At 35.9% G+C, this 27,191-nt stretch overlaps 1 protein-coding gene across 1 annotated transcript in view; it reads right to left on the bottom strand.

The window, feature by feature from the left end:
- The window catches only part of LOC107583139 (A-kinase anchor protein 13-like), a 111,722-nt gene that overhangs the window by 9,340 nt on the left and 75,191 nt on the right, over positions 1-27,191 (bottom strand). Inside the window, exons 12-34 of the mRNA XM_016269253.1 lie at positions 26,538-26,585; positions 26,070-26,129; positions 24,141-24,327; positions 22,549-22,645; positions 21,923-22,045; positions 19,385-19,427; positions 17,193-17,307; positions 14,548-14,710; positions 9,775-9,842; positions 9,446-9,512; positions 9,201-9,351; positions 8,815-8,924; positions 8,452-8,598; positions 8,062-8,309; positions 7,779-7,904; positions 7,500-7,617; positions 7,156-7,407; positions 5,823-5,899; positions 5,405-5,586; positions 4,883-4,965; positions 4,383-4,565; positions 423-569; positions 244-314 (exon numbers count right to left, since the gene is read on the bottom strand). Coding sequence (XP_016124739.1) covers positions 244-314; positions 423-569; positions 4,383-4,565; positions 4,883-4,965; positions 5,405-5,586; positions 5,823-5,899; positions 7,156-7,407; positions 7,500-7,617; positions 7,779-7,904; positions 8,062-8,309; positions 8,452-8,598; positions 8,815-8,924; positions 9,201-9,351; positions 9,446-9,512; positions 9,775-9,842; positions 14,548-14,710; positions 17,193-17,307; positions 19,385-19,427; positions 21,923-22,045; positions 22,549-22,645; positions 24,141-24,327; positions 26,070-26,129; positions 26,538-26,585 — 2,866 coding nt within the window. The remainder of the gene's footprint in view (positions 1-243; positions 315-422; positions 570-4,382; positions 4,566-4,882; positions 4,966-5,404; positions 5,587-5,822; positions 5,900-7,155; positions 7,408-7,499; positions 7,618-7,778; positions 7,905-8,061; positions 8,310-8,451; positions 8,599-8,814; positions 8,925-9,200; positions 9,352-9,445; positions 9,513-9,774; positions 9,843-14,547; positions 14,711-17,192; positions 17,308-19,384; positions 19,428-21,922; positions 22,046-22,548; positions 22,646-24,140; positions 24,328-26,069; positions 26,130-26,537; positions 26,586-27,191) is intronic.

Here is a 27,191-nt window from a genome sequence, read left to right as displayed (position 1 = left end):
CACACATATATATTTTTTTTATTTATTTTTTTTTTAGATTTAGACATTAAATAGAGAGAGATATTCTAAAAAAGTAATTACAATTCATAATTTGTTTTTCCTTTGTTCAGCTCATGGTGAAACCATGTTATTTTCACTTCAAATGCTTCCTTTTTTCTTGTCTTTTTCATGCAGCAATGTTACTCTGCCAAAAAAAATATTTTTTCCACATCATGAAACACATCATTTTTGACCCGTTTGTACCTTCTTTAGAATGCTGTCTGACTCAGTCCTGCGGAGCTCTGCAGAGTCTTCCGTCTCCTCTCTGTCTCCATCTGCAGGAGATCAAACACAATCAGACTCACCTGGAACAAACACCCACGCACACGAGTGGCATCGCAAAAACGCTCTCACGCACACTCCCACGTGGAAAGCACACCCACCTTTACTCTTTGAGATGTTCATCTGGTGACTATCAAAGCCTCCGAAGGTTTCCGCCCGTCGTGGCAAAGTCACGGGACCCGCCGCACATACGCCATCCTGCACTGCTCCTCCTAGACTGTCGTTTACCAGAACCTGTAATGTCTCAACTACACACATTCACACAGAAGTTAAACATGGAATATGGTAACTAATTCAAGTAAACACTAAATGGTAGATCAAATTTCAAATTTCAAATTTCATGTCTGGGCCATATTTCACTCCAAAATCAAGAAACGGAAACAATCATATTTTGAATAAAATAAGATAAAAATCACTTTTGATTTACAAATAGCTTTTCTTTTGAGTTTTTGTAAGATTTTGCCCAATAATGTTATAGAAAAATCAAACACTATCAAAAAGCTCACAAAAGGCTAAGAGGAGACAGTAATCAATACTCTTTCCCGTTCTGCTCCTCCTAGACTGTCGTTTACCAGAACCTGTAATGTCTCAACTACACACATTCACACAGAAGTTAAACATGGAATATGGTAACTAATTCAAGTAAACACTAAATGGTAGATCAAATTTCAAATTTCATGTCTGGGCCATATTTCACTCCAAAATCAAGAAACAGAAACAATCATATTTTGAATAAAATAAGATAAAAATCACTTTTGATTTACAAATAGCTTTTCTTTTGAGTTTTTGTAAGATTTTGCCCAATAAGAAACAACTGATGTTTATAGAAAAATCAAACACTATCAAAAAGCTCACAAAAGGCTAAGAGGAGACAGTAATCAATACTCTTTCCCGTTCTTGACCTGCAACCTTAAAGCAATCCATTATCTGTTCCTGCCCTGCGGATTCAGATCAGCTTTACCCATTGATTCTGCCCATGTACTATACTGCATGAACTGTGACAAGCACTATCTATCACTCCCACATTCAAAGCCAAAGTGTCTTCTCAGCACTTTCAAGATCTTTCTCACTAAGTACACTCTAAAATGCCATTCGGGAATATCATTTACTCAATTTTCATTGGTGCTTTGTCACTTTCAATGGAAGTAAGTTTTAGAGCCATTTTAGAGTAGTTTTAAAGAAGAAATGTTAAGTTTGTATTTTTTGTTCAATCACGTGCATGAATTTTTCCTTATAGCTGAAGCATGTAATTTCTGTCACTAACAGCAATTTTGTTTTCAAACAGGTTTCCACAAACACTTCCCCATCTGCTATTGGTCAGTAAACACATAGCTCCGTGCAAAACAAACAGCAATGTTTTGATGGCACCACAGAGCAATAGCCGTTTACAATATTTGCGGGCATAAACCTAGAATAGCTTACTTATAGGTGCCTCTGCACATTGATTTAAAATTAAATAAAGATAAAATAACAAAAATAAATTTTGCAACAATTATATAGTGACTTTTCCCATACTCAGTCTTAGCCACTACCAGTATGCAGCATCCATCTGTATTTTAAAGGCACGATATGTAAGAATTTCGTAATAAAATATCCAAAAACCACTTGCACATTGTTATATATTTCATGCTGTTGTGCACTTACATTATCCCAAAAGTTCCCAAGGATTTGTAAATCCAGAGAATTTCCAATTTTAAATAATGGCTCGTCCTGGTTCATTGTCGCCAATCAATTACGTAAAATCCGCGCGATCGGTTTCCGCTTGTAGAAACTATAGCAACACACGTGGACAAAAATGCTGCTGCAGTTAAATTAAATCCATTACGGCGGTCGTGAATAAAATGAAAATTAAATGAAAAGTGTTGACTGCAGCATTCAATTTAGATCTGCTCAATGTTGCACCATCAATCTTTTTCCGCGTTTTTACAGTGTTGCACGTTATAACCAATCACACACGAGTCTGTTGAGTTTATGAACGCAGCGGCCAATCAGAGGCGTTTAGATGAGTCATCGCTGAAACACGGGAGTTTTGTTTAGTGTGCGCGCTCGCTAACTGAACTCTGCTCTCTTGTAAATTTTCTCATCAGAAACAATAATGTGCAGATGTACGTATGATGTAAGTAGTCAAACAGCGTATAGACAGCTTTACTGATTATAAGGGGAGTTTTTTGAGAATGCTTAAACTCGCACTAGACTGAAGTCAGGCATACTGTTTTTTGACAATGTAACGTTAAATGTTCTTTGCTCGCTTTCTCTATATAATTTATTCGCTGTTTGAATAACTTTGGAAGGTACAGGTAATAAAAAAAATTAATTCATTACATCCGTGAACATGATTCGGACATCTCTGGATGGTGAAAACGACATCTCCCATCGTTCCACTCTCCTTCATAGCGTTATCAAGCTTCGCCTTTGTTATTGTTCTGAAAATGCGACGTCTTGCGGTGAAAACTTACATATTGTTCCTTTAATGTCAAAAATAATTTGAATGTTGACAAGTAGCTACAAATAATAAATCATAATTTTTGCAATCATTTATTGCATTTTATTATTTGTATATTAAAACGTCTAAGTGCATACTGAAAATGCTTCTATTTTTATTTCTATTAATTTGACCAACTGGCATTATTAAATTGCATTATTAAATATTTGAGCTTTAAATAATAAATCATCATATTTGCAAACACTTGTAGCGTTTTATTATTTTCATTAATCATTTAACTAGTACCTGCTACAAGCACAGCCAGTATTGAGGCCATATTTAATGTGTTTCTGATTAATAAAGTCTAACTGGCCAGGGACCATACGCACATGCTGCACTATGATGTGATGCAACATGTTGCTAACACCCTCCACTTCATAGAGTCATTTTAAAACCAAATTATGTTCTACATTTCAGCCCTCTAAGACTGCAATTTTCATAAAAACATGTTTCCCATGTATCAAGTTTACTAGCTGCCATATGTTTGTAAGACTCCTACAGTGTTTTTCTGACTTATATAATAAGCATTATATAACTGTACTAGTCGTCTCACCTTCCGTCAGAGCCTCTTTCATGATTGGCTGCCCTTTGGTGATGTCATCGGGTGTGGCCCTGAAAATCATTCTGTTGCGAAGGCTGGTCTCGTCTGGTACGCCACAGTCACACATGTCCCTGAACAACTTCACTTTCTCCTCCAGTAGAGTCAAGATCTGCTCATCCCTCTTGAGCAGCTGATCTGTAAAGACCAATGTTAATTTCATAACAGGCAACCTAAGATTCACTTCATTCATTTTAGCAGAATTTTACACCTTTTGACCACTAATTTTCATGGGTTTTTTAGTCATTTTAAAAAATTAATTCATTACATCCGTGAACATGATTCGGACATCTCTGGATGGTGAAAACGACATCTCCCATCGTTCCACTCTCCTTCATAGCGTTATCAAGCTTCGCCTTTGTTATTGTTCTGAAAATGCGACGTCTTGCGGTGAAAACTTACATATTGTTCCTTTAATGTCAAAAATAATTTGAATGTTGACAAGTAGCTACAAATAATAAATCATAATTTTTGCAATCATTTATTGCATTTTATTATTTGTATATTAAAACGTCTAAGTGCATACTGAAAATGCTTCTATTTTTATTTCTATTAATTTGACCAACTGGCATTATTAAATTGCATTATTAAATATTTGAGCTTTAAATAATAAATCATCATATTTGCAAACACTTGTAGCGTTTTATTATTTTCATTAATCATTTAACTAGTACCTGCTACAAGCACAGCCAGTATTGAGGCCATATTTAATGTGTTTCTGATTAATAAAGTCTAACTGGCCAGGGACCATACGCACATGCTGCACTATGATGTGATGCAACATGTTGCTAACACCCTCCACTTCATAGAGTCATTTTAAAACCAAATTATGTTCTACATTTCAGCCCTCTAAGACTGCAATTTTCATAAAAACATGTTTCCCATGTATCAAGTTTACTAGCTGCCATGTGCTTGTAAGACGACCACAGTGTTTTTCCAACTTATATAATAAGCATTATATAACTGTACTAGTCGTCTCACCTTCCGTCAGAGCCTCTTTCATGATTGGCTGCCCTTTGGTGATGTCATCGGGTGTGGCCCTGAAAATCATTCTGTTGCGAAGGCTGGTCTCGTCTGGTACGCCACAGTCACACATGTCCCTGAACAACTTCACTTTCTCCTCCAGTAGAGTCAAGATCTGCTCATCCCTCTTGAGCAGCTGATCTGTAAAGACCAATGTTAATTTCATAACAGGCAACCTAAGATTCACTTCATTCATTTTAGCAGAATTTTACACCTTTTGACCACTAATTTTCATGGGTTTTTTAGTCATTTTAGTCACTAGAGTTTTTAAAAATCATTTTAAACCGACTGTACTCATTCATTTCTAGTCAGTGAAACACTACAATTAAATATTGTAATCACTAAACATTTATGAACTTTTAAGACTTTAAATTCTGTCTTTACTCTAACCCCAAACAAACCATATCTACACATTGAAGTCATTTTAAGCCAGAAAAAGGAAAGATGGAATTCTGCACCTCTCAACTCCTTGACTTTGATTTCTTGAAGTCTTCTGTCCTCTTCGTTTTCACTAGGCACACCTTCATCATCATCTCCCTCCCTGGAGAAAATCGAGAGTCTGTAAAGAAAGACTACCCTCTCTCACAAATTGTGATGTTTAAAGTACGTTTTTTCTACTATGTTAAGCTGACTATTCTTTTTACTTATTATTTATATTATTTTATCAAGATAAATTAAAAATAAAAACACTGAAAAACATCGGAATGTATATTATTATAATATCCTGTATATTCGTTTTAAAATTTGCTAAAGATTACAATTTACAGTGTTATTTTTCATTTCTAAAAATGTAATTTAAGTGAGTGCAAGATGACGGAAAAGGTAAATGTAAAAATAGGAAAAATGAGATATATAATTAAAATATTCAATATTGGCCCATTAAAAAAAAAAAAGAAAGAAGAGAGTTATCGGTTCTTGACCGATATATTGTGCATCCCTCCTTCTTGCATATAAAATGGGAACCAGATTCAGAGACTCACACTGACTGCATGGCCTCCTGAATGAGCTGCATCCATGTGTTCCTCTCCTCCTTAGAGCTGGTGTACACTTCTACCATCTCAGGCTTCTCAATGCCGGCCGTGATCAGGAACAGTCCTTTCTCCTCATTGGCTACTTCCCTCAAAATGAGTTTCTGCAGAGAGATGACGGTGGAGCGCTGGTCCTGAGAGTGGAGAACAAGTAGATGAGATGGGACTAGGAAATTATGGGGCGAGGTCACACGATTAGAAAGTGCCAAAGACCTTCATATGCCAATGTTCCTATTAAAACCAGCACTGATAGAGCGCCAGAGACATTACACAATACTAGATTCCAGAATCCAAACAAGATAGTGTAAACATGTATTATTGAGGAACACTGTTCTGGGAATCACAGGCAGAGTTGTAATGATAAACATACCAAGGATGCAAATATGTACTTCTGATCTTTCTCCTGTAGGAACACAATCACATCCCTCAGCAGCAGAGCCTGGACATCTGGAGAAGAATTAAAAAACATTAAAAAACAGACCCTGTTTGTGTTAGTGTGGGTGTATGTTGCTATGGTGACAGACCTGACTTTGTTCTGTCAGCAAAATGTTAACGCTGTTTATCCATGTACTGTATTTTGAAATGTGAAACTAGATTACATTTTCTGAATTAAATGTGAGAGGCAAACCACGCACCACAATTTTAAGGTGATTCTGCAGATGCTAAGCTGTTTAGCTTGTTGTTTTTGTTCAGCTGTTGCTAAGGTGTTGTGGGTGGTTGCTAGGGTGGTTAAGGTATTCTGAATGATGTTTAGCACATTGTTGCTGTTATGTGGTTGCTAAGATGTGGCAAGTGAGTGCTAGGATGTTGCTATGTGGTTTGTTAGTGCCAAGGTGTTGTGAGTGGTTTCTTGTTGTTGTTAAGTGGTTGCCAGGGTGTTGCTATGCAGTTGCTATAAGGTTATTCAGGTGTTCTGAGTGTCTTTTACACATTGTTTTTATGTGGTTGGTAGGGTGTTGCTATGCGGTTGGGAATGTATTCTGAGTGTCTTTTTTACATGTTGTTGTTACGTGGTTGCTAGGGTGTTGCAGGTGGTTACCATGGTGTTGCTATGCAGTTGCTATAAGGTTAATAAGGTGTTCTGAGTGTCTTTTACACATTGTTTTTATGTGGTTGGTAGGGTGTTGCTATGCGGTTGGGAATGTATTCTGAGTGTCTTTTTTACATGTTGTTGTTACGTGGTTGCTAGGGTGTTGCAGGTGGTTACCATGGTGTTGCTATGCAGTTGCTATAAGGTTAATAAGGTGTTCTGAGTGTCTTTTACACATTGTTTTTATGTGGTTGGTAGGGTGTTGCTATGCAGTTGGGAATGTGTTCTGAGAGTCTTTTTTACATGTTGTTGTCATGTTGTTGCTAGGGTGTTGCACGTGGTTGCTATGCAGTTGCTATAAAGTTAAGGTGTTCTGAGTGCCTTTTACACATTGTTTTTATGTGGTTGTCAGTGTGTTACTATGCTGTTGCTAAAAGGTTGTTAAGGTATTCTGTGAGTTCTGAGAGTTTTGTTTTTCCATGTTGTTACGTGGTTACTAGGGTGTTGCAGGTGATTGCCATGCTGGTGATATGCTGTTGCTAAGGTGTTCTGAGTGGGTTTTATTATGTTGTTGCTGTTATGCGATTGCTAAGGGGTTCTTAGATTTTTTTTTTACTACTTTTTATCTGCTGATATATTCATTAACCAATGAACCCATTGCACTGGTTCTCACCCTTGAGTCTGCCCGCTGAGTTCTTGAGCTGTAGCGGTCCATCGTGAATTAACTTCTGCCCACGTAACAGATCCTCTCTGGCAAACATCTGCCCGCTTTTCATCCTCATGATGGACTTGCTGTCGGTCCGGCTGTACACTTCCTTTAGCCTCTTTTTCTTCTCATGCTCGTTTACTTTATTGTCCACGGCGGCAATCACCTCCTTCACCAACTTCAGACCTTGGGTTACATCTGCATGGTCTTCCTCATTTTCTGTCATGAAATACTTCAGAATATTACCTGGAGCACCACAGATAAATTCAAGGGTACTGACATAGTCTGGCTAGAATAGTAACTAGTTGTACCTTTCGTGTGCTGCAGTATTCTCTGTAGTAAGACGGGATACTTTGTTATTCGTTGTGTGACTAACAATATACACTCAGGAATGCTTAGCCGTCGGACAACAGAGCTGCTCATCATTTTCTGGAAAACAGAAACAGATGTGAAACATGGGACTGTTTCCATTTTAGAGTCTTGAGCAGGAAACAAAACGAGGAAAAGAATAAACACTTTAGGCTTCTTTTACGAACTAACTGTTTTTACTGTGTGAAATTTGTGAAGGCAAAATCATTTGAGATGGCTACCTTGATGAAAGCTTGAAAACGTTTGTCTTTGGTTTGAAGCTCCTTGTAAAAGTTCACAGCTTCATTGTGTCTGCTGCAGAACTTCCCATAGACCTTCTTCATTCTCTCGGCACTGGAACCTGAGAACTAGGGAGGAATAAATAGTGGAAAAATTGTATGTTACTTAAATGCTATACTAGCATTATACTTACTATAAAAGCTCCAGACATTACAAATCAATGCATTTCTATAGATCCAGAGGCATTTTGTCGATGTTCCATCACAAGTTTTAGCCTGAACGTACCTGAGAGACCAGCACATCACCAATCTTTCGGATGACAAAGCCACCTTCTTCCTGGCTCCCTGACTCTTTCTTCCTTTCGAGCAGCTGTAAGAAGAACTGTGTGTGCAAGTCTAGAACGTCATCTAACATGGGGAATATCTTCTCTACAGTCTGAACCTCCAGTTGAACCTCTCTCAGTAGCCCTTTACTGTAAACATCAGCCATAATCTTCAAGGTCCTCACATGGTGCATTTCGGTCTGGATGAGTTCTAATAATAAGAGAAGGCAGGAACTTTATCACATGACCTTATAAGTGTGTCTATGACCTCACTCAACAGTTTCAATACTTTTTCTCAGAAAGTTTGAAAATGAAAGCAGAAGCTTCTTTGGAGGGTCTAGTGTGACTCTTACCGTAAATGACATCTTGCCTCTTGATAACATCCTTTTTAAGCTGTTTCAATAATTTCTTGTCCACCGTAAAGCTCCAAGAATCTGCTTCCAGCTCTTTGGCATCAGCTTCAAATTCTCCCATCAGCTGACTATCCATCATCTCTGTACCTGCCGTCCACATAAACCAATAAGAATGATGCCGTTTTCTAGAATATACACTTATTTCTGTTTATATTACAAAATATTTAAGAATTAAATTATAATGAATAGCCACACTGTAAATAATTAATACTTATTCTCATGTTAATCTTCATAACATGTTTGGACTCAAGACAGGTGTGTATTTTGTTGGTAATGATTCAATTACGAGATGAAGAGACGTACCCTCATCAGTAAGAGATTCTGTGGACTCGCTGACTTTACTGGTCTTGTGAAGAGAGTCGGTTGACTGGGACAGAAACTTCAGAGTCTTTAGAGGAGGGTCTTCAATTTGCCTGAATGTGCAAAGAGCAGAAGATTTGTTATATACTCTATGTTTTAATGCCTTATTGATTTTATAAAACAGTGACCTCAAAATCTAAATATCAAGTGCACAATTCTCATCGGTTTTAAAATTATGAATTAAATCCAACAGTAAAGAATAAACTAAAATCATGACAGAAATCTTGTCAAGACATTCAATGGTGAAAGCACAAAACTGTGATTGTAAGAGCAATTACAATATTAAATTTAAAGACATCTGTATGTTATCAGCTAGCATTGGCACTGACCCAGCGATGTTATTAATGGACATGCTCTTGGACAGCGGGTTGCTGTTGAAAGACATGATACTGCTGGGGCTTTTCCGAGGAGGGGCGAGAGTAGCGGGCTGATCATCGGTAACAGAGAAGGTGGACCACGGACGTTCCCGTGCTGGGAGGGCTAAACATATTAACAAGTTTACACGGTCAGATTTTTTAAATAAAGCAGAAATACATAAAACATGAAGAAATGCATGATTATATGAGGACTTTACTTTTACTTCTAAGCGTGACTCCAGGCATCGAGGCAGAATCTGGAACAGTCTGCTGCTGTTTTTGCTGCTGAAAGAAATATTTTAATAGAGTCTTTACTCTTTATAGATCCATATTATGATATCAAAAGAAGAGTTCAATTGCAGCAAACAGGTTTGGAAAAGTAAATACTGACATAATCTTCAATTTGGGGTAAACTTTCCTTTTACTCATATTATTCCTACAGTTCTGGTCATAAAACTGACAATAATTAGCAAAGAAGCATATGAAATGCGCAAAAGTACTGTTTATGACAGTCATATGAGAACCAGTATAAAAGACAGTGGATTACCTTCATTTTGACCTTGGCACAAACAGGAAGACTCTCTCTGCAGCCTTTGTGGACTTGTGCATTGCAATCTGAAAACAAACAAACAAACACACACAAACCGTACGGTCAGTAAAGAATGCACAGGCCTTTGTCCATCAGTTTAGTGCGATATTCCACTTGTTCTCATCCAAAAGCAGATAGAATAAGCCTGAAGCTGGAAAAAACAGCAGCAAACAGAATAGAAATCTGGAAGAAAAGTGGCACTGAACAAGCACTGTCGTTTCCTGCTTCTCCGTTTGTGTAGAAGAGAGTGAGATTAGCCTTTTCCTGCCTGACTCCACCTCTGCTACACAGCTGATGTTTGCCACAAATTTAACCACAAACACTTCGGTTGAATCATTACTAGTCTTAAACATTTAAAGATTTCATGTATACATGTCAAGTCAGTGTTTATACTTGTTTTCTCTATGAAAACAAGCTAAACTTGTGAATTTCAGAAGTTACATTGAAAAATAAAATGGGTTAAAATTAAAATTCAGACACATATATATATATATATATATATATATGACATAAGTTATTGGTTATTTCAAATGTACAACCAATTTGATGTTATGTAGATTTGCTGTCAATATAATAACCAAAAACCTTAACTTTAATGCCAATTCAAAACATACCTGCACAGATGGTGCTTTTGCCTTTCTCTGTCAGTGTACTTTGCACCTCATGACCACAAAACTACAGCATAGTTAGACACACCCAAAAGAATGCTTTATAAAAACAAAACCACACACAACAATCTCCGATCGTGTGCATGGTGGTATCAAGGGCTTAAACAACCTACATGTTTGAAGGCGTAGAGATTGTGAAAATTTCCCTGCAAGTTCACAACCTTCCCCACTCAACATACACTACCTATAGAAGACCAAATCTGCAGAAACAGACAGACAGACAGACAGACAGACAGACAGACAGACAGACAGACAGATATATAGATAGATAGATGTAACAATAGGAAAATAAATAAAGGAATACATTATTTGATAAAACAAATAGAATTCATGTGCAATAAAATTTAAGCCCGAATTTACTTTTTATAACCTTTTTTTCTTTATTTATTATTTTCTGTATTTATTGTTATTCTTTTTAGCTTTTATTTACTTATTCTTTCATTTATGTTTTTACATTATTCTTATATTTATTTAATTCATTCATTCATTTATTTATTTTTAAGTTTATTTATTTATGCGTTCATTTTTTACTTTATATTTATTTATTCCCACGTGTATTTATTTCCAGATTTATTTCTTTTTACTTTCCTGTGTGCAACTTGGAAATAAGGGAGGCGGTCCTTGAGGAGCTCCAGTGAATCACTGGTTGAGAGCTCATATTTTCACCGATTCACATTATGTCTAATTATTTTATATAGGGATGCACCGATATGAAAATTTTGGCCGATACCAATAACCGATAATTCTTTATTTTTGAAAGCCGATAACCGATATGTTGGCCGATGAATCTATATCCAAATTTTTATATACTTTTTGAGCCAAAAACCTTAACTTTAATGCCAATTCAAAACATACCTGCACAGATGGTGCTTTTGCCTTTCTCTGTCAGTGTACTTTGCACCTCATGACCACAAAACTACAGCATAGTTAGACACACCCAAAAGAATGCTTTATAAAAACAAATCCACACACAACAATCTCCGATCGTGTGCTTGGTGGTATCAAGGGCTTAAACAACCTACATGTTTGAAGGCGTAGAGATTGTGAAAATTTCCCTGCAAGTTCACAACCTTCCCCACTCAACATACACTACCTATAGAAGACCAAACCTGCAGAAACAGACAGACAGACAGACAGACAGACAGATAGATATATAGATAGATAGATGTAACAATAGGAAAATAAATAAAGGAATACATTATTTGATAAAACAAATAGAATTCATGTGCAATAAAATTTAAGCCCGAATGTACTTTTTATAACCTTTTTTTCTTTTTTCTTATTTTCTGTATTTATTGTTATTCTTTTTAGCTTTTATTTACTTATTCTTTCATTTATGTTTTTACATTATTCTTATATTTATTTAATTCATTCATTCATTTATTTATTTTTAAGTTTATTTATTTATGCGTTCATTTTTTACTTTATATTTATTTATTCCCACGTGTATTTATTTCCAGATTTATTTCTTTTTACTTTCCTGTGTGCAACTTGGAAATAAGGGAGGCGGTCCTTGAGGAGCTCCGGTGAATCACTGGTTGAGAGCTCATATTTTCACTGATTCACATTATGTCTAATTATTTTATAGCGATCCATCAACATCGCCGATGAGTTTCTAGGTTGATGACGCCTCTAGACACACCCAGTGAAGGTTTCTAAGGCTTGTGTTTATTTTGTAATCATAGGCTTGCAGTGCTTTTGGAAGTCAATATTTTCTCTAAGTTTATCGTAAACCAATTGCACCAAAGGTCTCTACGGTCTACTCAGGCTCACAATACTTTTTGGAGACGTGGCACTGGACTGTTCTGTTCTTCATAGAAGCCATTGGTTGGTTGGGAAACAACCTCGATCATTTCACCTGTTGCATAGTCAAGATGTTCTCTGTGATTACAAAATAAACTAGCATTAGTGTGGAAACCTACCACCCACTGGGTGTCATCAACCTAGAATCTGACAACTTTGGTGATGATTCTGGGCTTGAAGACAATGCTGTGTGAGGAAGGATCACACAAGTAGCTGGATTCAGCTTTGTGCGTCTATTTCTGGAAAATTGTGGTCGCTATAAAATAGTTTAACATCATAATGAGAATCGATAAAAATAACTCTCCAGTTGATCTGCCTCATCCCGTATAAACTCCCGTATAAATTTCTCTCATCTAGTTAGAGCTGACTATTGACGCTTATAACCAATGATGCACTGGAGCTCTGCAAGGACCGCCTCCCTCATTTCCATATTGCACACGGAAAGTAAAAAGAAATAAACTAATAAATAAATCTGGAAACAAATACATGTGGGAATAAATAAATATAAAAATAAATAAATGCATAAATATAACAATAAATGAAAGAATAAGTAAATCAAATTTAAAAAGAATAAAAATAAATTTAAAAATAAATACAGAAAATAAAAAATAAAGAAAAAAGGTAATAGAAATTAAGGAATAATACAAATGAATTGTATTTGTTTTATCAAATCATTTATTCCTTTATTTCTTATTATATTTATTTATTTGCATGAATATTTATTTTTAATTTCTGCAGGTTTGGTCCTTCATAACTACCATTCAAATCTTTGGGGTCAATAAGATTTTAATTTTTATTCATTTTATTTAATTCTTTTTTAATTCACACTTTTATTCTGCAAAAATGTATTTTTGATCAAATAAGCGCTGTTTCTCATGCATTCAGCATTCTTTTGATGAATAGAAAGTTCAAATCAGCATATTAGAATGATTTCTGAAGGATCGTGTGACACTGAAGACTGGAGTAATGGTGCTGAAAATTCAGCTTTGACATCACTGGAAAAAAGTACATTTTAAAATACATTAAAATAGAAAACAGTTATTTTAAATCGTAATAATATTTTATGATATAGCTGTTTTTCCTGTATTTCTGATCAAATGAATGCAACTAAAACAGTAGTGTATTTATTAGTGTAACAGAGCATTAAATTGTTAAATAGTAATAACAACAACGTTATCACACAAGACGTGTGTGTGTGTCTCGAGCATCAGTCACTTTTGGGAAACGAGAGGAAACGGTGATGAGTCTGCCAGTACATCCTCTGAGAACAACAAGCAGAGAGAGCAATGGCGGTAGCGGTGCGCTGACAGGATGTTCCAGTGCACTGACTGCTCTCAGTGCAGCGCTGAGCCCTGCCAGCTGTGTGCGTGTGGAGCCACAGAGTGATGCAACACTGTGTAAGGCCTGACTGGGCAGATAGCCATGATTACTCCTTTATTTTTTTTTCTTGCTTTCTTCAAAATTCTGCTCACTCCGAGATGCATATTAACCCATTTCTCCACACATATCATGCACAACGGTGTCTCTCCAGAAACCTGCTCATGCACGGCTTTAAATCACAAATACTATCCTAGAAGTTGTCGCTGACTAGCTAATTAAAATAGCTTCTTTATTTCAAGAGATAATCTGAAGGCATTTTCTCTATGGAATAAAATTTATTTAACCAACTTCTTGTTAATCTCTTGCGAAGCAAGCTTCTGCAAAAAACACTTTCGCAGCAGTAAATTAAACTCGGTGCATGACTGCGCTGCAAATGAAAGCAAAGGAGGAAGTGCCAAAAAAAGACACCAGCCTATGGCAAAACAAAAGAAGCAAGCGGAATGACTGCACAGAACAGAACAGAGCAGTATTTTACAAACTTTTTGTTTTTGTGTATATTTAATTTAATAAATACACAACTGATACCAATCCAAATACATTTTAATTAAACAGAAGTACTGTATAAAGTTTGCCATTAATATCATAAATTACATGCAGAGACGAGAAAAGTATAGTATAAGGTTTGAAAAAGTTGTAGAATAGAAAGTATAGAACAGTAGAGCAGAAGAGAGCAGAATATACAATATAAAAGAATAGAAATAAAGAAAAGTAAAGACCATAAAAGAAAATAGATTTAAAACTGAAAAGTGTGTAAAAGAATAAAATGTCAATAATTGCAGAATAGAGAGTAAAGCACAATAGAGTAGAGAATAGAATAGTAAAGAAGATTATAGAGAGTAAAATAGAGTTCTGTACTCTATAATAAGTAAAGTGCTCTTACTGGTGCAGAGGAAAGCATCTTTAGTGTTGATGGGTTTGTTGCACTGTTGGCAGGGGATTGTGGGTATGGTCATGATCGCAGTGAATAGATGTCCATTTGAGGTTCTCCTCTCCTTGTCTTTGGCATCTCGCTCGCGCTCCTTATTCTTGTCTTTCTCCTTCTCCTGCAAAATACAAGCCAAAATGTGAACGAATGAATAAATCAGAGTATAGATGTGTGATGTATAGTGCTTTCAGACAGTGCGAGCTGTGCATTAGACTCGGTTGCAGCGAGGCCCTGGCCCAGATGGGAGATTAAATGGGAGCGGAGCACATCCATCATAAAACTCACAGTGTCAGCAGAGCATTGCTGCATCCATCACAGGAGAAGCCTCATCAGCTGCACAATCAATACTTTCATTCATATTCATCATTCATTTTCAGCTGCAGAGATGAAACACACTTTCATACATTCTCAACAACTATCTATCCTCAATATCACATTTTCAACATCTGCATCTCCCTACTAATCTACATCCATCCATCCATCCTCTATATCACGACACGTAGGGCTGAATAATAATTCAATATCAATATGTATCGTGATATTTATTTTTTTTCAATAACGGTGATATGGTTTTTAAACACATTTCCGATATTTCGATATAGCCTACATTACCAGTGTTTCCCATACATTGATTTATTCGTGGCGTTTGACTTCATTGAATAAACATGAGCACTGCACGTTTTAAAATCAAAACTTGTCGCGGGTGTTTTATATGAATGTATCTCTAAAGGGAAAGGACTGTCTTCTGAAAAGTTTCGATGGGATTTTTATTTTATCTAATAAAGAAGTGTTCATGAGCGGAGCTGCTTTGTTTAGAGCCATTACTGGAAAAAACGCTAGTTCTTCCGCTCTTAAAGCACCTCCTGCTGGCAGACAAGCAGTTTGCTCTTTTCATACTCTTTATACTGGCTATCAGCCTACACTACCAGTCTAAAGGTTTTGAAGGGTAAGATTTTATTTTATTTTTTTTAAGAATTCTCTTCTGCTCACCAAGCCTGCATTTATTTGATCCATGGATGGGTGGCTTAATATAATAACACCAGGAAAAAATAATTTGGCTACAAACGGTTTAAGGAGGAAGAGGGTCAAAGTGCACTTCCCAAAGAGTTTAAACATGACTAAAATTTATAGAATGTATAGAAAATTCAAGATTAAAAAAAAAAAACTACTTGAACAACACAAGTGATTTAAGTAATTCACGCAATTCTCAACTGGAGTGAAACAATGCTCTCGGGAAGCACAAAAAAAAAAGTTAAAATAAGTTGCCAAGGCAATAAATTAGCACATCAAACCTCTAAAAATCATAATCACAAACACATCAGAACATCAAATAAATGTCTCTTTTCACTATACATGACAAAAAAAACTAACATCTTCTCTTTGGTATTACAGTCCTACCTCAACCAGACCACCAGTATTCTTGATCTTCAGTGACCGACCCTGTGGTAAAAACCTACGACAAAGCATAGACATCTCAGATGCAAGGTAGCCAGTGAACGCACTGGCCTGAAGGTACGGCAGATGAGGTTGAGAGTCTGTCTAAACAAACACATAAGTTCCCATGACGAAGAGCAGACGAGCCAGCCAGAGGAAGTGACTGCAGTTTCTTTTTGTCGTCTTTCACATCGGGGTTCAACTTAAAGATACAGTGCACTTCCTTTTACCATAGACCCTCCCTAGTATAAGAGGCAGCTTTTTGTTTGCATTCTGTCATTTAGCCAATTCAATATAGATCGAAATTCTAATCGACACTGCAGTTAATTCAAACCCGGAGTGACCATGTTACATTAAACAATTAAGATGCATCCTGTCTTCATCACTGGCCTAGTTACCAATACGACACTATTCCATACACAATGTTTAAAAAAAAAAACAATGTGGCAAATTAAGGTGTGTGGGTTTCTTAGGTCAAATAATGTGTATAAATTCCTAAATAACCATATTTGAGGACATAAACCATATATGGGGGCCCAGCTGGTTCATGTGGACATCAAAAAAGTGTCAAGAAAGTTCTCTGAAATTGTGAAGTCATAGATTTTAACATGCATCTGTTTTCACAGAATTGCATGAGCTCTAAAGCTTTAGTGTGAGCGAGTGCATTTAACAGAGCCATAGAGAGACCACAGCTTGCTTCAACATCCTGTTGAACTTCCCTACCGCGAGCTCTTGTACGACAGACAGTGTGTGCACAGAGTTGCCTGCGCAAGAGCAAACCTTTTAACAACTTCAGATAGTGCAGGGGTTGCTGAGAGCTTTCACACCATCAGCAACCCTATCATCTACAGGGACCACAGGGAGAAAACCTCAAAAGTTAATTAGCAGGTGCATGCTGCTGCATCAAATATATGATATGAGGCAAACTAAAACGATAACATTTGTTTCCACTAATAAGGACTGAGATGCTTCAGATAGGCCCACATGAAGGAAATGTATTGGTTTTTGATTGGAAGAATCCTAGTTTGACTACAGCTGAAACACACACACACACACACACACACACACACACACACATATATACATACATACATACATGCATACATATTTAAACATTAAATTATAAATATTAAATCATAATCTAAATAGTTTCATTATATACCAACCTTGCTCTTCTTGCTCATTTTGCTCTTGAGGTAACTGAATGTCCTGCTCACTTTCGTTCCTCCAACTTTGCCTTCACTGTCACTCCGCAATGGCCCCGGGTCCTCCTCTGATATACTGAACGAGACGAAAGATAAATGGGAAAATGTAAAACTGGTGCTGCATCTCAATTTGCAGACTATCCGTCCTAAATGTTATTCAAAATTAGACTTAGTGTCTCCCAATTTGTTGAAATGAGTGTCCCAAAGTTACCCGGATGGTTTACTATTTCCAGTGAAAATTCAAAGTGCAAATTCGTGCACACACTGTGTGCGTTGGATGCGGTCTTGATTAGAATTACAAACACAAATAAAAAGTCTTAACACAAATAAAAACTACAAACGGTATATATGCTAAACCAACAGTTAAGTAGAGAAAGGGGTTTGGAGTGATTAATATTCAATATCTAACCTGATGAAAAAAATATTTATTTAATATGATCCACGTTCTATTTCATCTGCAATAACATTTTGAACTTTTATAAAGATGCATTTGGTCATTAACTTTTAAATGCATCATTATGGAAACACATGAGGTCAGTTCTCGGCACAAAAGACCCGCGACTGGCAGATCAGCGTGTTACTTAATTTCTCTCCAAAATTAACTGAAACTAAATGTGGATTATGTTAACTGTGACAAGATGATTGACAGGCCAGTTTAAACAGCGACAGGATGCATATCACACTAAGCAACAGCGGTTGAAGTAGTATGTCCCAGAAACTAAATGTGGATTATGTTAACTGTGACAAGATGATTGACAGGCCAGTTTAAACAGCGACAGGATGCATATCACACTAAGCAACAGCGGTTGAAGTAGTATGTCCCAAAGCTTGCCTAATATTCTGCTACACACTCAAAAGTATGTAATTTTTCTTCACAAATAGAGTACGTACTTTTAGGGTATAGTAAAATTAGGCAAATTGGGATGAAGCATAAAATCTGGACATTAACATGTTAACATGTAGCCAATTCAAACATGTGATGCAGGGGTCATATACCAGTTCTCTAAAGATCCTGATGTGCCTGTGAATGAGCCCAGTCCTGAAACGAGAGAAAAAGCATTGATTAAGTACTGTGGAGGCAAGACTACAACTAACTAAATGACATAAACGAGACCACAGAACAACAAATTACATTATTATTCACTTTTCAATGAGCCTCTGGAGTTTTGTACTTGTACAAAAATAAATTACACAAGACGTTTTATGGCATGAATAGACTCTAAGGCACAGCCCTGCACAGAACAAAAGCAATTCTTCAAGCAAAATGCCCCATTTATACAAAACTCAAAAAAGCTTTAAAAAAAAAAGTCATTGTAACGCAACCACAAAAGCTGAATTGTGAAAGATGAAAAGATTGATAATGTTTTGCAAGGACTGGAGAAACAGGCTTATTATTATTTTAGAATTTTTGTTGTTGTTGTCTTGTATAGTAAATGACTACGCTGTGTTTGTACAATTGTTTTTTATGATACCTGTGACAGTTGAGTTTGACTTAGATATATATTCATTTAAAGAAAAAAAAAGTGTAAAGAATTATATTAAATCAATAAAAATGCAACAAATTGTGAAACATTTTTCTTAGGTTCCATTGTTGGCATAGTTAGTGCATTATTACTCTGTATAATAAGCTTGAATAGGAGAAAGTATATTATCATTACATACACATATACATATACATATACATATATACATATACATACATACATATATATATATATATACAGTGGGTACGGAAAGTATTCAGACCCCCTTAAATTTTTCAGTTTGGTCATTAACTTTTAAATGCATCATTATGGAAACACATGAGGTCAGTTCTCGGCACAAAAGACTGGCAGATCAGCGTGTTACTTAATTTCTCTCCAAAATTAACTGAAACTAAATGTGGATTATGTTAACTGTGACAAGATGATTGACAGGCCAGTTTAAACAGCGACAGGATGCATATCACACTAAGCAACAGCGGTTGAAGTAGTATGTCCCAAAGCTTGCCTAATATTCTGCTACACACTCAAAAGTATGTAATTTTTCTTCACAAATAGAGTACGTACTTTTAGGGTATAGTAAAATTAGGCAAATTGGGATGAAGCATAAAATCTGGACATTAACATGTTAACATGTAGCCAATTCAAACATGTGATGCAGGGGTCATATACCAGTTCTCTAAAGATCCTGATGTGCCTGTGAATGAGCCCAGTCCTGAAACGAGAGAAAAAGCATTGATTAAGTACTGTGGAGGCAAGACTACAACTAACTAAATGACATAAACGAGACCACAGAACAACAAATTACATTATTATTCACTTTTCAATGAGCCTCTGGAGTTTTGTACTTGTACAAAAATAAATTACACAAGACGTTTTATGGCATGAATAGACTCTAAGGCACAGCCCTGCACAGAACAAAAGCAATTCTTCAAGCAAAATGCCACATTTATACAAAACTCAAAAAAGCTTTAAAAAAAAAAAAAGTAATTGTAACGCAACCACAAAAGCTGAATTGTGAAAGATGAAAAGATTGATAATGTTTTGCAAGGACTGGAGAAACAGGCTTATTATTATTTTTGAATTTTTGTTGTTGTTGTCTTGTATAGTAAATGACTATGCTGTGTTTGTACAATTGTTTTTTATGATACCTGTGACAGTTGAGTTTGACTTAGATATATATTCATTTAAAGAAAAAAAAAGTGTAAAGAATTTTATTAAATCAATAAAAATGCAACAAATTGTGAAACATTTTTCTTAGGTTCCATTGTTGGCATAGTTAGTGCATTTAGCCTCTAGGGGCAGTACAATTTACTCTGTAAAATAAGCTTGAATAGGAGAAAGTATATTATCATTACATACACATATACATATACATATACATATATACATATATACATACATATATATATTAATGAGGAAAAAAAATTAACTTAAATGATTTTAGCAAATGGCTGCAATATAACAAAGAGTGAAACATTTAAGGGGGTCTGAATACTTTCCGTACCCACTGTATAAAGCTTTAAAATGTCAAGTGATTTTGGAGATAAATTAGACCAATTTAGGTAATTTAAAGGTAAATTACAGATACTGATTTGTAATGTTTTATACCTATATATTATATATATATATATATATATATATACATTTCTTTTCACAAGGAACTAAGCAGCTGTGAAATCTATAATCTATAAGCAGTGCTATGAAAAGTGTTCATGTGGATCTGAATGACTCTGAGACATGGACAGAGATGAAGCCAATGGAAGGAAACTATACAGCTGTGGCAATGTCTCATGTGGGTGACCAGCGATCCATTCGTCCAATAACCCACAGGAATTACTTGAGCAAAGGTTTGTGTAAAATACCATTTTTCTGTCAGATGAAGAGCTGAGAAGAATTTTAATCAAAAGCATCGCAAACACACACTTCCGCCATACATACTATTGTGCTACTGCAGCTGTAACAAACCTCAGCACTCAAGGGTGAAATGTACTTTGAAATATCTGTGCCATTAAACCAAATGTATTATGATTTAGGAAGCTATTATACACTTATTAAAGGGATAGTTCACCCAAGAATGAAAATTTGATGTTTATCCACTTACCCCCAGGGCATCCAAGATGTAAGTGACTTTGTTTCTTCAGTAGAACACAAACAAAGATTTTTAACTCAAAACTTAACTCAGACAGTTGCAGTCTGTCAGTCATATAATGGAGGTGAATGGGAATCACGGCTTTGAGAGTCAAAAAAACATACACAAACAAAACTAAATTAAACCCTGCGGCTTGTGACGATACAGACCATTGACACTCCTAATTGAGATTGTAGATAGTGTCAATGGTCCATTTGAGAGATAGGTGGCGGTAATGCACTTATAAGTCCGCGATCTGTCATAAAGCAAGACGACGACGACGACGCGATCTGTCGTAAAGCAAGACGACGACGCAAACGTGCTCAGGATGCACTCAGGACAGATCGGACATTGCAGTAAATCAGAGGTAAAAAACGATATAAATACTGTTCGGTTTCTTGCACAGAACGATCGTTTCATGTCTTTACACATCAATGTATCATCACGAGCCGCAGGGTTTAATTTGGTTTTGTTTGTGTATGTTTTTTTGACTCTCAAAGCCGTGATTCCCATTCACCTCCATTATATGACTGACAGACTGCAACGGTTTGAGTTAAACATCTTTGTTTGTGTTCTACTGAAGAAACAAAGTCACCTACATCTTGGATGCCCTGGGGGTAAGCAGATAAACATCAAATTTTCATTTTTGGATGAACTATCCCTTTAATTCAACTAGTCTTAACTTTCTCAGAAAGATTACATACATGTAAGTTCAATAAGTTATTGCATAACTTGCTTATTTTGGTACTTCAGTCATGCAGTATTAATTTTCTATAATTTTGTATTAACACATAAGTTAGATAAATCCAACTAGAATAAAATACTAGTACGCAGATCAATCATACTTAACGTTGTCATAAAACTCAACACATGAGACAAAAGAATTATATAAAAAAACACAATTAAAAATAAATTTAATAATTTAAAAAAAACAATTATTGAATAGGTATTTTAGAAATTATTTAAATAAGCCGGTCTGATCAATAACATAGTAACACAAGGGAGGTATAGGGGGACACACTTCAAGCAGGAATCGGACGGGGGCCACACCAGGCATTGTGGGATATTCTTCTACTTACTGACCGCCTCCTCCTCATCACTGGATGAAGAGCCAATAGAAAAGAGAGTTTTAGATTTGGGGAGCATGGGTGAGATGCTGAAGGAGAAGGAGATTCTTCGCTTGGGTCGCGGTTGTCCGATCGCTGGTGGGTTCCATGATCACATGAGCAAAAAAGATCAAAGCAGGCATTATAATAAAACTGGGTGCTAATACACTGGCAGTAAAATGTCCACTCCCTTAAAGTGACACCACAGTGAAAGGGAACCACGGGAGATCCACATCTGATGAGGTGAAGAATACCAACAATCCTAGTTGATACAGGACATTTTTGAAGTATAAAGACCCAGGACCCAGGACGTGAAATCGGGTGTTAGATATGACTGACAGGAAGTGAGTGGTCAGTGTGTGGTTATACATGACCGAATATTTCCACTACTAATCTTACCACAAGGGCATGGAAGAGACCAGCAAAGAAAAAAAACCCTCTGAACTCTGCAACAACTGATCTAAAAGCACTTTTGAAACTTATCAAATATATTTGAGCCTTTTTTAATGTATAAAATATGCTGTTGTCATTACAGTGCTGCAGAGCTCAGAGTGGCACAATGAGACATGAGTGAAAATTAAAGAGGTATTTATACTCACCATCTATGTCTTTGTGACTGATGGCCAACATGGAGACAGACTTGGTGAGAAAAGGTTGTGAATGTGGGACACATCTTCGTCCAGACTGGATGGACTTCTGAAAGCAGGAAACATGACAAATCAGTTTGGGTAATTAAATGCAATGAAATTAAAACTACTAAATCAGATATAACTCTTATATCACATTAGAACACATTGTAGTGTTTTTTTAGCCTTCTTTCCTTGGCATAAAGGAAGACAAATAATTTCATTTTCTTTCCAACTGTCATTATCACATGACTAACGGCGCTTTTCCACTGCATGGTATGGCTCGGTACGGTTCACTTTTGGGGGGTTTTCCACTGGGTACAGTACCTGGTACCTGGTACTTTTTTTAGTACCACCTATTTAAATCAACACAGCCAGCGAAGGATCGAACGCAACTGTTTTGAATGAGCAAAAAGTTAACAACCAAAAAGTGTCTGTTTCGTTGTCTGTTGAGGAAGTACAGACATTCCTCTCGTTGATAGCAGAGGAGTGGATCCAGCGAGCTTGATGGGGTGACGCAGAATGAAAAAAATTGTATACTATAACGCAACTATAACGACATGTGAATAATCCCGCCCACTCTAAAGCAGTACTGAACTGCAGTGGAAATGCAAACCGAGCCGTGCCGTGCCGTGCTGTGCCGTACTGAGCCGTGCCGAGTCGTAAAGCGCCATTACATACACGACGCAGAATGAAAAAAATTGTATACTATAACGCAACTATAACGACGTGAATAATCCCGCCCACTCTAAAGCAGTACTGAACTGCAGTGGAAATGCAAACCGAGCCGTGCCGTGCCGTGCTGTGCCGTACTGAGCCGTGCCGAGTCGTAAAGCGCCATTACATACATCATGAACATAGCGTCCATGATGTCATAGTCATTTATGGTGTTTTTGTGCTCTTTGGACCTTGACAGTGACCATAAACTGCTGCTGCATGTAAAAGAGATTCACAAATATTAAAGATTGTCATCTTTTTGGCTGAATTATATATAAATATTTACACAGTGCTGTTATAAAACAATGTTTAACAAAAAATATTTGTAATAATCATACAAATAACCACAATAAATACATATAAATAAAAAATTATATGATAAAATATTGAAAAAAAAATCTAGAATATATAGTTAATTTAAATGGTTTGAATAATATACTTACAAAACAAATAAAAATCTAAATGATATATTGAAATCAATGAAATTATAACATTAAAATTATAAAATTAAAATATCAAATATCAAAAAATTTAGTTTAAATGGTTTAAAATGAACCTACTAAAACTATAAATTTAAATAATATATTAATTTTAATGATATTATAATATATACAAATAATGCAATATTAAAGTAAAAAATTTAATATAGTTTAAATTGTTCAAGTTATATAGTCAGCTTTAATAGATTTTGTTACTTACTTCGATGATATAGATTTCAGCTGATATGGGGTGACAGGTGCGTGTGGTACAGTACTGATATGTGGTACAGTATATAGGCTTTTTGCAATGTCTGTGAATGCTGCACAACCAATCAGATTTTAGTGCTGGATTTATAAATAATACGTCACCTGACTGTCCAAACTGCTGTAGTCTCGCAGGTCTGATTCCTGTTCCTCTTCTGTCAGGGACACAAGAGAGCCTCTCTCTTCTCTGTCCAGCTTTGACGGACAGTTTGGTTCCTGGCTGGCCTCCCCCATGCACTGGTTAAGGCTTTTCCTTCCTTCCTTATCTGCTGCAAGTCCTTCCAGGCTGTAACTGTGAAAATAAGCATATTTGATTATGCTTGAATTTTATTGCGGTTCAGAGTTTAAAAAAAAAAAAAAATAATAAGTTGAGATGGTGACCACATGCACACAGAATCACCGAAGATCTTTAACCTTTTTTTTGGGTGACATTCAAGCACACGCTAGATGCAAATTCATTCAGATTTACATGCACAAAGACTCAAATGACAATGAGCAAAAAGTCTACTATCAAATGATAACAATACAGGCTTGACCTCAGTCTGTGAAAGTTGCAGATGACGAATCGTAATCCATTGACTCATGCTATACAACCAACCCTTGACATTTCCTCAAAGCAAAATCATTCAAGCTCTGCCACCGAAATGGTTAGCCATTTTCCACATTGTGCAAACTAAAGCAAAACTTCATACAGTGGCCTAAACAAGTATTTGGACACTAAAAAAAAAGTTTGAATGTCACTGAATTAAGTATCAAATCAAATCGCATATATTTTAAAGAAAATAGCCAAAGCCAATCAATTTAATAAAGGTTATTTGTTGGGTTTTAAATGATAATCATATAGCAAAAAAAAAAAAAAAAGACTACATATATTAGGACACACTCTGGTTTTCCAACATTATTAGTGTGTCAATCACATTATGAACTTAAAGGCAAGTGACTCATACATCCACTTTGAGATCACTAGGTTAAAATTAATTACAAAAATTACTCTGTTGTAAGTTGGTTCTGAAAAAGCATAATTTGTTTGCAGATGCCATCAGTCTCATTGAATGTTATGAAATTCAATTTAAAGCGCAATTATCCATATACATTTTGGGATGAGTATGTACAAACTACACGCTAAATATATTTTAAAATTATTTCAACTTATTAAAAACCTAAGTGCTGAGAGCAGCTCAACATAAGTGTGATGTGTTCTGAAATTCTTTCTAACAGGAAACACTTGAAAAGGTGACAATGTGGTTATATTTAAAAAAATAATAATAAAAACATCTCACCTCTCATCGGGTTTTGAGATCCAGATCAGTATGTTAGTCATAGTTCACATGAATTATTACCTGCTGTGATACTGTACTTTAGTCTACATCTCTAGCTAAACTAATTCATTTAAGTGGCCGGTTAGTCTCTGACTCAAAAACAGAGAAATCAACGGAAATGACTGCAAGAGTGCTTGTGGTCTCACATGTTTGTCCGGAGAGACGAGAAGACTAAACCATAGACAGGAAGTAGACTACTACACAAACACACAATGCACTATTTGAGAGCAGCTCAACATAAGTGTGATGTGTTCTGAAATTCTTTCTAACAGGAAACACTTGAAAAAGTGACAATGTGGTTATATTTAAAAAAAATAATAATAAAAACATCTCACCTCTCATCAGGTTTTGAGATCCAGATCAGTATGTTAGTCATAGTTCACATGAATTATTACCTGCTGTGATACTGTACTTTAGTCTACATCTCTAGCTAAACTAATTCATTTAAGTGGCCGGTTAGTCTCTGACTCAAAAACAGAGAAATCAACGGAAATGACTGCAAGAGTGCTTGTGGTCTCACATGTTTGTCCGGAGAGACGAGAAGACTAAACCATAGACAGGAAGTAGACTACTACACAAACACACAATGCACTATGAACACATATACACCACTGTCTTTACAACACACTTTTTGTGCTCCTATAATGCAATTAATGCTGTATCATACCACAAGATGTTTAAAGATTTTAGACACTTCCTCTTTGTCTTTCTTTACCTTCTTTCATTTATTTCGTCATTTTCTGAGCGCAGGACAACCGAAGGACACCAGCTCATGCTTCATGAAGTGCATAAGATGCAGGATGAATGGATGGATAGATAGAAGAAGGGATGTATAGAAAGACAAAACAGGAACTTGTTAGTAACAAGGTCTAAAAGAGGCCCTTGAACGTTTAACCGTTACGTATCTTTCTTGTATGCAACACCACACAAGGTTATTAGAGTTAACTAAAAAACTAAAAGTCAAAAACAATAAAATTAAGATGAAAACAGAAAAATATAAAAACAAATTCAAAATATTAATAATAACTATAATAGTATATCAAAGGAATTTATGGGATTTGATGGGATCTGTTTCCTGCTCATGCCTTTTGATTTTTTTTTCTCTCCCAATTTTTACATGGGCTGTTACAGAAAAGATTTGGTGGGGCCCCTGAGTGGAACAACTGAAAATAGATGGTAGTACCTTCTCCTATGGCCTGCAGACTTGTGTTCCACCTCACCACGTGTCGTACTGTAAAAAGTGATGGATGAAAATAATGATGAGAAGATGAATGACCAGAAATAATGAACCAAAATTAATATGAAGAGCTGATGAGATGATTGACAGCCTTAAGAATGTTCACTAGAATGATTAATGAAACATGAAGAAAACGGTTTTTGATGATACCAATGACTGATAATTATTCAATATAAATATTTATTCGATCATTTTTTTTTAATAGAATAAATTATTATAATCATCAATAGATTGTGGTTTGCTGCCCTTTTTGGTTTAAAATAAACCAAATATATATATATAAAAAAAAAAATATATATATATATATATTCACAAAAACTCACTTAATTTCCTCAACATAAATTGGCAAGGGACAAAAAGTTTACATTTAAAAGAGCACAACCATTATGTAAACCATGATGTTCCTTTTTTGTGTCTTAAGAGTATTAGAGGTCATCTGAGTGTTTATTTTCAGCAGGAATACAGTCTTGTGTGACCCAAATACAGCTCTTTCTCACAGAACAGCTGCCTGCTGACAAAGCCCACAGAGGAAAAGACCCTTACACTACTGGGATTTCCCTTCACAAACACAGTCACATACAGACTGTAAATGTTTCAGAG

Source organism: Sinocyclocheilus grahami, unplaced genomic scaffold (genome assembly GCF_001515645.1).
Source record: "Sinocyclocheilus grahami isolate Dianchi unplaced genomic scaffold, SAMN03320097.WGS_v1.1 scaffold50.1, whole genome shotgun sequence".
NCBI lineage: Eukaryota > Metazoa > Chordata > Actinopteri > Cypriniformes > Cyprinidae > Sinocyclocheilus > Sinocyclocheilus grahami.
The sequence above is the reverse complement of the archived record's forward strand: the minus strand, read 5'-3'. Positions and strand labels throughout refer to the sequence as shown.